Source organism: Alligator sinensis, unplaced genomic scaffold, assembly GCF_000455745.1.
Source record: "Alligator sinensis unplaced genomic scaffold, ASM45574v1 scaffold1377_1, whole genome shotgun sequence".
Lineage (NCBI taxonomy): Eukaryota > Metazoa > Chordata > Crocodylia > Alligatoridae > Alligator > Alligator sinensis.
In genome coordinates this window covers 876,656-886,855 of record NW_005842585.1, presented here as the reverse complement: position 1 = coordinate 886,855, position 10,200 = coordinate 876,656, and the positions used below count along the sequence as shown (strand labels likewise).

The window sequence follows — 10,200 nt, the reverse complement described above, 5'->3', positions numbered from 1 at the left end:
AACAATAAGAGGAGGGGGAGGAAAAAGACATTGTTCAAGTTTATTTTTGCTATATCTGAGACTGTCCCTTTTGCACTCAGCTTCAAAACAAATCCATCTTGTGGCTGTCCATGAATGACATTTGGGTATCCTGATTACCTAACACCAAGGGTTGGAGAGGGTTTGCATCAGACCTTGAAAATAACTACAACAAGGCTCCATTTTGCATGAATAAGAAAAGCTTTATTCAATGTTTTCAGAGTGCAGTACAGCACCTGAACAAGGTAAAGAATAATGTGAGAAATAGCAAAAAGAAGGAATATGAAAACTGAGCTGCAGTGCCTCCTGTGACCCCATCAGACACAACCTCAGTAACTGTTTATCTCATTGAATCTTTTTCTTGATAGTATCTGAAAGTCTCATGCCTCTGGACTGGGGGGTCACAGAGCTGTCTGTCCTCTTAGCGGGTGGTTTGGTGGACCTGCTCACGAGAAGAAACTACCTTTCCATCTTGGACCTCTTCAACAATTGTGCGGACTTGACGAGTAGACGATACTATGAAGAAGAGAAAATAGAATTGATTTTTGACATAGGAAGGACAAAAGTTGCCTGATGCATTATCTCATCTACTGTGACAAGAGGAAAGATTGTGTATCAATGCTCCCTGAACAGCTTGAATATACTGCTTCAAATGGTCCCAGGTTGGTTGAGGGGGAAAGGAAAAAAATCTAACCACAAGACTCAGTCTGTTTAAAGACCCAGATGAGGAAAGGTGAACCAGAATCTCAACCTGGATTCATGGAAAGGTTCACAGAAGTTTGCAAACCTTTCAAGTGGAGGTTGACCAAGCTGCATGCAACTCTGAGCTTAAATTTATCCATCTCCCTAGAGTCCAGTGATGAATTTAGGATTGCCCCAAAACAAGATCAAACATGGAAGCCATTTGAATTTTTATGTAGAATCTGATTTTTCAAGTTTTTCTAAAACCAGAGCTTAAACAAAAAAATCAAGGTATAATTGAACACTTATGAGCAGAGTATGTTATTACTGACATAAGAATCTCCTCTTTTGTCCTTTGAAGCAAAAGCAATACATTTCATACAGCACTTTGACAACTCTGTTACAATGCCCATTTTGCCCAAGTTTCTTTTTCTGTTTTAACGTTAATTTTTAGCACTTTCTATTCCTGTCCCTCCAATGCCCAATATTCACCACACATGATATTGTCCTAATTAACAATTCACACAATTTCTTAAGCAATTAGCTTGAACTCTGCAGCAAAAGGTCTAATAATGCTACTTCTAGCAACTGCAACTATAGCTTTATAGATATAGGAGCGTGTTTCGGAAAGAAATAGCAATTCTGAAATGAAACCATTCTGTGTGCCATGATCATTTACTAGACCACACCGCTTCTCTACATAGTCATAAACAATGGGTATATTCAACAATGCAGACATCAGTGTTCCCCACTTCTGTGTAGCTTCCCACTCATTGCACACAAAATGGTTTTATTTCAAAATTGCCATTTCTTTCTGAAACACCCTCGTACAAGATATCTTTCTGAATGTTACTCAGCTAGTTGCTCCTTCATTAATATTGTTGATGTTCATCCAATGCTGTAAGAATCTTTGTTGCAAAGACCCACTTAAATTTTGTGACTGTTTTAGTGTGTCTAGGATGCTCACAAGTTGTGGTGATTGCAGTCATTACCATGTGATGACCAAATATTTCTGAGTCATGGTTCCACACCACAGATCAGTTTGGCATGAACCATAAACATGGCACACTCTGTAAAGTCAATTGTTATAGTCACAAGTGCATAATACATCAAATAAGGCATATCCTTACCATCTCTACCAGAATGTGAGGACAGACCTGAGGAGTACAGGGCAGGAACGCTGCAAAAGGGGGAAAAAAGGATAGAAAATTAGAAACATGAATATTTCTTCCAGATTACATTGGGGGAGGAGAGGCAGTAAAGTCACAACAAATGTTTAAAGAAAACCTTATACCCCAAACCAGGGAAATCATTATTTTAGAAGAGTATCTGACAATATTTGTTCTGAGATTGTTTTTCACTGCTTGCAACAAGCTAATGGATTCTCCCTGACATACACCAGTATCCTAACAGCAAGAGGAAAAACCTTTGCAGAAGGGTCTGAGCATCACTAAGAAGTTCACCAATACACATAAATTCCACCCCTCCCCACAGTACCTCCCGGTGCTCAAGTGAGGCAGACCTTTGGGGCCTAGGCCTTTTTACAAATGGGGAAAAATAAGAATGAAATTCAGGGGTTAAGCTTACACAGTGTGCTAGCATCACAACCAAGGCAAAAAAAAAACCTGTCTTATTCTCAGGTCTTGGCTCTAACCACTCAAACTACAGTGCCAGCCATTGAATAGTGCAGACAATAAGTACATCCTCTTACAAAGGATGCTAACAGGAGATAGGTCATTGTTCGATCCCTTCTTGGTTTGATCAACTGCTCTTGATCCACAAGTAATTATTTCAAAGAGAGCCTTCTAGGGAACACAGTGAGTTCAAAGGTTTCTCCCTGCCCCGTGTCATTCTATCTAGTCAACTCCATTCACGTACTGGGCATCCTCGCCCTCCAGCAGGCGGCGGTATGTAGCAATCTCCTGTTCCAGCCGGCATTTGACGTCCAGGAGGATCTTGTATTCGTGGTTCTGCCGCTCCATGTCACACCGGAGCTCAGCCAGCTGCTCCTCCACGCTGGTGATCAGGCCCTGGATCTGTGCCAGCTGGGAGCCATAGCGGGCTTCTGTGTCAGCCAAGGTGCCTTCCAGGGCGGCTTTCTGCGATGGGAAAGCAGAGAGAAAGGAATTCAGGAGGAGGGAAGGTAAAAGGGCTCATTCATTCCTTCATTTGCCAGCCTGTGTGTGTGTGTGTAGGTGTGACCCTTGGGAGTCAGTGCTATGTACCGTGCTGAGCTGGGACTGAAGCTCGATCTCCAGCCCCTGGATGGTGCGCCGGAGCTCCGTGATCTCGCTCTTGCTGCTCTGAAGCTGTTCTGTGTTGATAGCGACTTCTTGGTTCAGTTCTTCTGTCTGGGATAAGGGAGGACATGGCTGTTACTGCACAGGTTACCGCAGACAAACCTCAACCACCAGCGAGGAGTGTCATGGAGTCACTGTTCTCCATGCAACCGATACATACCTGCTTGAAGAACCACTGCTCAGCCTCTCTGCGGTTCTTGTCGGCCAGGTGCTCGTACTGCTCACGCATTTCAGTCAGGATCTTGGTCAGGTCAACTCCTGGAGCAGCATCCATCTCTACAGTGATCTCTCCACCCACTTGGCCACGTAGGGCATTCATTTCCTGTGAAAAGGAAGATCCATTATGGCCATCCCCATCTTAATGGTACAGTTCCCCTGCAGCACATCTAAGAAGGCTCTTCCCATTGAAATTTTGACTGCAGACTTTAAAAAAATCTTCCTTTGGGTTTTAATTGCATCTGTTTGGAAAATAAAATCCCAAACATCAGGTGGCTTCACAGCCTGGTAACCAAGCTCAGGGTTTTTATCCACAGTATTATGACATGTCTTCTGTAGATGCTATCAGGGAGCTAAAGGTGATTGTAACTAACCTAGGACCAACAGAAGAGTTGTCTACAGTGAATTATTCCTTATTTCTTTAACCACTGAAATCCCCTCCCAAGCCCCCCAAAGCTCAGAAATATTCCAACTACTTGGAGCTGGCCTAATCCCCACTGGCTCTCATCTACAATTCCCAGGCCTTGCTTCTATGCTGTTTCTTCCTCACTTCCTCATGGTTCTTCTTGAGGTAAGCCAGCTCTTCCTTGAGGTTCTCAATCTGCATCTCCAAGTCAGCTCTGGCCAGGGTCAGTTCATCCAGGACCCTACGCAGGCCATTGATGTCAGCCTCAACACTCATGCGCAGGGCCTGCTCAGTCTCAAACCTTGAAACACAAAAGAGTTTGAAACCTTAGACATACATCAGCTAATATAACTTCTCTATTCCTTTCCCTTCTCAAATTTGCCTAGTTTTTCACTGTCTTTTTTCCAACAATGTGTCCTTCTGTGCAAGTATGCAGTTGCTTTAGAATTCAGAGAGGCTAAACGGTTGTCTTCTAGCTACCCCTCAGCTTTCTGATCCATACACTATTTTGGAGCATGTGACAGCTTCAAAGTCAGCAAGGAAGAGAAATCCAGAAGCAAACTGATGTTTTAAGCTGTATTTCTGTCTCATCAATGTAGTAATAGAAGTTACAGTTTAGAGATGCTCCCAAACAGGAGGCAAGGGAGTTGGGACCTGGAAGATGGTCACTCAGTTAGAGAGCTGTTAGCCAGCCAGCCAGCCAGAGAGACTAAAATACTTCAGAGTCTTGCCTACTGCTACTGCTCCACAAATAAGACTTGTTTTTTAGTTATTTCTATTCTTGTGTGCTGGTGTTTCTTGAACTTGGTGCTTCAAGGGGCCCTGAACTTACTTGGTTCTGAAGTCATCAGCTGCCAGCCTGGCATTGTCAATCTGCAAGATGAGGTTGGCATTGTCAACAGTTGCAGCAAGGATCTGGGAAGCAGAAAGGAATAAGAAGAATTAAAAAATAAATTTCAAGGTGTACATGTAGCTGATTGTTGAAAGGATCCAAGCAGAAGTGAGGGAAAGAATTAACATTCATTGTCAGAAGCATCATTGGACTTCCTGTCCAGTATGGTAATACTTGTGTAATGGCACCATGAAAAGGAGAGGCATGTGTCTCTGGATCAGATCCTCTTTTGCACGAAAGCCATTTTATACTGGTCTAGTAAGGTGAACAAGCCTAAAAGGATATGCAAATATAATTCACACTCACATTAAGTCCCATTCACATTGCTAGATGAGTGCAAAATCTTAGTGAAAAAGAGAATCTAGTTTTCTCTCTAGATCCTTATACTGCACTCATCTCTTAGCCAAGTGCCTGCAGGACTGCTGGGCTTCCTATGAGAACTCCATAATACTCATTTGGAAAGAGGGAAGTGAGCAAACACAGTCTTGTCCCTAGTGATTTCTCCTTCCTAACTGTACTGTTGCCTCAAATATTTTGGCTGGGTTTTTAAAGCGTTTGAATAGCCTGAAGGCCAAAAACATCCTGGGGAGGAAGATCATCCTGGGGAGGAAGAACCAGCAGCATACCTACAGGCTGGGGAACTCCCTTCTCATCAGTGCAGAGGCAGAAAAGGATCTCAGAGTCATTATTGATGCCAAAATGAACATGGGCCGACAGTTTGGGGACGTGGTCAGGAAGGCCAACCGCACCTTGTCGTGCATCCACAGATGCATCACGAGCAGGTCCAAGGAGGTGATCCTCCCCCTCTATGTAACACTGGTCAGGCCGCAGTTGGAGTACTGTGTCCAGTTCTAGGCGCTGCACTTCAGGAGGGATGTGGACAGCATGGAGAGGGTTCAGAGGAGGGCCACCTGCATGATCAGGGGGCAGCAGGGCAGGCCCTATGAGGAGAGGCTAAGGGACCTGAACCTGTTCAGCCTCCACAAGGGAAGGCTGCGGGGGGGATCTAGTGGCCTGTTACAAACTAGTCAGGGGGGACCAGCAGGCATTGGGGGAGTCCCCGTTCCCCCGAGCACTACCAGGAGTGACTAGAAATAACAGTCACAAGCTGGCAGAGGGTAGATTCAGGCCATCAGGAGGCGCTACTTCACTGTCAGGGCGGCTAGGAGATGGAACCAACTTCCAAGAGAAGTGGTGCTGGCTCCTACCCTGGGGGTCTTCAAAAGAAGGATGGATGAACATCCTGCTGGGGTCGTTTGACCCCAGTACTCATTCCTGCCAGGGCAGGGGGTCAGACTTGATGATCTGCTCGGGTCCCTTCCGACCCTACCTACCAACCAACATTTGCAGCTACAAGCTAAGGAAAGAGTACTCAGACCCCATGCTTCAGAGAACATGACTGTCAACTTGGAGAGCTCAGGAAGGACTCTCCCTCTCTCACCTACAGGATTATTGCATGATTGTCCAGGTGTATTATTGGAGGGGAAATGGCAGAACTGCCCTCTCCTCAATATCACTAAGTACTCCCTCCTGTATGTCATCAGGTACTGGTCAATGCGAGAAACAGCATATGAGACCTGTGAGACCTGACAGTGCAGAGGTCAGATCTCCTATTTCAGAACCTGTATCCATTTTTTCCTTTGCTCCAGGACATTCCTTGCTATCATCATACTTTCATGAGAAGAATAGGGATAGCACCTAGCTTCAATTCACAGAGCAGAAAACCTCACAGTATCTGACTCCCTTAACAAATGCAAGAAAGTAACTTAGCCTGCAGTGCCAAAGACAGGAAACAAAAATTGTAGTTGTAAGGAAACCTGTGAGTGCCAGGAAAAAAAAGTACACTTAGTAATATTCTTTCTTAGTAGCTCAGAGTCTGGTCAACCACAGAGCATCTCAGTTGCTGCCTCCCTGTTGTATCACTGATTTTTATCACTGGTGCCAGGTAAGGAAAAGCTAGTGGTAGAGGCACAAATTCTGCATTGTCACTTCATCAGGGACATAATTCCTAAAAAGCGTAAGTGGCATATTAGCTTGGGCTGCTGCCTTCTTGCATCTGTTTGTTCCCCTATTGTAAAATATTTAACAAGGAATGCAACTTTGCTCCTTATGAAGGAAAATCATTAAATCACTGATGCCCATAAGTCACTGCCTTCCAGGTGCCCCATCCATTGCCTCCTGTGACAATCTGATGACACTCCCATTGCCTCCAGCAAGCATCTGAGCATCAAAGAGGCTGATGATGAAAGTCAACACTTGGTCTACTCCAAGCGCGAAAAATCAGACTTCATGAGTTAGGTATGACCAATGCAGACTCCAGCACTGCAATGGAGGGAGTCACCAGAGCCTTTGCTTGAGACCTTCCTCCAAAAATGCTCAGATTGAACACTGAATGAGAGGGCTCTGCTTCTGCCTATGCATTAGGGGGTCCATCATAGAGGACAGTCCGGTTGTCCTCTGTCCTCTATTGATACAAAACCTGATGCCTTTATGTCCTCTATTTTTCACTTGAAGAGAAAAATAGAGGACATAAAGGCATCAGGTTTAGTATCAATAGGGGACAGAGTAGCAGAAAACTGTAATACCCCCTATGATGGCCACCCTACTTTGCATACTTCAGTTTTCCACAGTGTACATACATACTAACTTCAGTGAACTTACACCTGACTGGTATAAAGGGGAACAGAATTAGGCCTAGATCATCCTAAATCTCCCTGGTTCAGAGGGAAGGGAAAATGTCAGGTCTTGTCACAGCCATTCCCAAATGGCAATGCTCCCCTCTCCCCATTACCATTTAGTTTCATCTCTTTTTTAACCTCTAAATCCAGCATCATTATAAGCAAGTCATGATTAGTGGCCAATATTGCAACTGCTTAGCATCTGTGCACTCGTAGCCTTTCCAAATAGGTGAACAGTGCCAACCAGATAACATGTTCCTGCCTGAGGAGCTCACAGCCTATTTCTGAGCTGGACATCTGACAGCAGGAGCACGTACTCAGAGCATATGTAATATCCAATAAAACCCAACTCTCTGCATACACTCATCCCAGCATTGCTAGTCTGGGAACCCTTTTAGGGACAAACTGCTAGAAGCTAGAGCACCCAGGATACAGTTTGTAATAAAAGTAAGTGGTGTATTAGCTTGGATTGCTGCCTTTTTGCCTCTGTCTCCTTCCCTGTTGTAAAACATATGACAGGTAATGTAGTTTTTCTCCTTATGAAGGAATACCATCAGACCACTAATACCCATAAGTTACTGCATTTCCCTCATTTGTTTCTGGCAAAGTACAAATGAATGTATTTCCATGAAGCCCTCATTATATCAGTTAGATATAATTAGATGGGTCTACCATCAATTAGAGCCCCATATATTCAGTTTTCAGACACAGAGCATTTTTAATGAACAGTCTCATACAGGAGATGTCCCACTTCTGTAACAGCAGTGTCATACCTTGTTCCTCAGATCCTCGATGGTCCTGTAATATGGGCTGTAGTCACGGTCTGGACCTGGGCCTTGCTTCTTATACCAGTCCCTGATCTTAATCTCCAGCTCACTGTTGGCCTCCTCCAGAGCACGCACCTTGTCCAGGTAGGCAGCCAGGCGGTCATTCAGGTTCTGCATGGTTTCCTTCTCCCCAGCACGGAGAATGCCATCGCCTCCCCCAAAGGGCCCACCAAAGCCAAGTCCACTGCCAAAGCCTCCACCTGAGCCACCACCAAAGCCACCACCAAGTCCACCGCCAAAGCCTCCACCTGAGCCACCACCAAAGCCACCACCAAGTCCACCACCAAAGCTGCCACCACCAAAGCCTCCTCCCACACTGCTACAGTAGCTCCCTCCATAGCCACCACCCATACCACCTCCAACACCAGAGATCATTCGAGAGGAAGAAACTGAGTAGCCACCAGATCCCCCATGGATAGTTGGAGCTCTGTAGGCACCTCCACTGAGACGCACTGAGGACCCTCGGCTGGAACCACTACCAAAGCCACCCAGCCCCTTGAGGGAGGTCGAAGAGGAATATTGTCTGACGCTGGTGGTCATGGTGAAGGGTAACAGAGGATCTAGAGTGTGAGAGAGGCACCCAGATCAGCTGTGAAAGAAGCAGAATGCTAACTTCACCCTGACTTGGAGCTCCCTTTATAGCCAGAGCCAGGGGGCGTTGCCATTGCCACATCTTTGTTTCTTTCTTACATTCCCCAGGCTTTTCGTCACCCTGAAAGTCTGAGCCAATTTCCAGAATCATCATTTTTCTCTTTGTTCTATTCATGCCTTTTGCTACATTTCACTAGAAACACATCACTGCACAAAGGGCGTCACTCTGCTTCCTGTGCTTCCAAATGAACAGTCAGGTATGATTCAAAGTGGGAGGATCATCACTCAAGGCTACGTTTTAACATCACTTCAACCTATTAAGCATGCGAGAAATAATCAGGGTTCCTTCAGCAGCATTTCAACCGACTAAATCAACCTCTGTCTCAGGTCATCAGAAAGATCAAAGGACCTTTTGAAGCTAGGGGGCTTAGTGTGATTAAGACCCCTTGATTCCCCAGGTATATGACCAGGTGTCCCTTTATAGCTGGGTTGACTGAGGGAAGACTTTGGTGTGAACCTGAAACAAGGCTTGCACTCACACCTCGGGATCCAGCATAGACTGATTTAACTATTCTGTGGCACAATCCCACCACCCCTCCCCACCCTGCTGCAACCTGCATGTCTTAAGTGTTACACAGTGCTATTCCCAGGCTCCCTGAGTACTCAGTAACTCTTTTGCAATAGCCAGAGTTTCAAATGAACCTTTAACCCAAGCTGTAGAGATGAGGGGGGAGTTCAGCCTCTGAGGCCCCATTCAGTTCCAGGGCACAGCTGTTAGATGGCACAACTTAGAAGTTACAGAGTTCTCCCAGAAAGTGTGTGGGTCAGCATAGAGCAAGAGCAAAAAAAATAGTCTAAATGGTCTGGAGAACAGCTGTTGGGTTTGTAGGACTTGAGGATAAAAAACAGCGCTGAGCAACAGAGTGCTTTACCATAAGTTAATGAGCAAGTTGATCAGATATACTCTGAAATTCCCTTTGTGACTGCCTTCTCTGAGAGTCTAATCCAAAAAATATAGATACTCCCAGTAAACAAAACAGAAGAGACACAGGCTGCCTTTGAAGAACTAAGGGGTTCAGGAAACTGAAGGGCTGAGCGCAGAGAAGGACATAGCTGTCTCAGTACTAACTCTGTCTGAAGCTGAAAGTCCTCTAGCACAGACCTGAGCGTTACAGGTTAATGATGTTCCAGGGTGTGGGTGGAGAAAAGTACACTTCCTCACATGTCTGTTTGCCAATCCTTTACTTTCCTAGACAGGCCCTAACAATCCCATTCTCAATAGCTAGAAATAATGTTCCTTCTCAGATCAGCTGCCAAGAAAAGAGGGGAAAAATTATGGCTTGATCAGAAGCTCAAAAGCAGCACAGGCTTGTTCCTAGAGAAACAGTAGATCAAGCTAGACTATTTGATATGGTATTATAAATCATAATGTCATTACTAGATAAATCTAAAGGGTGTTAGTTGAGATTTAAGGCAGGATATGAGAAAAATGAAGGCATTCTGTAACAGAAGTCTTTAGTTCAAGGACATTTCACTGTCTGGAAAACCTAACCACAAAGTATTGCAAATAGTTTGCACAATGCTGTTTGTT

At 45.0% G+C, this 10,200-nt stretch overlaps 1 protein-coding gene across 1 annotated transcript; it reads right to left on the bottom strand.

Moving 5' to 3' along the window:
* Positions 1 to 200: 200 nt before the first annotated feature.
* On the bottom strand, positions 201 to 8,611 carry LOC102368390 (keratin, type I cytoskeletal 14-like). The gene is made up of 8 exons (XM_006032779.1): positions 7,965 to 8,611; positions 4,454 to 4,536; positions 3,766 to 3,922; positions 3,160 to 3,321; positions 2,925 to 3,050; positions 2,578 to 2,798; positions 1,830 to 1,879; positions 201 to 534 (listed from the first exon to the last, which is right to left on the bottom strand). The coding sequence occupies exons 1-8, from the start codon at positions 8,556 to 8,558 to the stop codon at positions 440 to 442; spliced, it is 1,488 nt and encodes a 495-aa protein (XP_006032841.1). The 5' UTR covers positions 8,559 to 8,611; the 3' UTR covers positions 201 to 439.
* Positions 8,612 to 10,200: the final 1,589 nt, after the last annotated feature.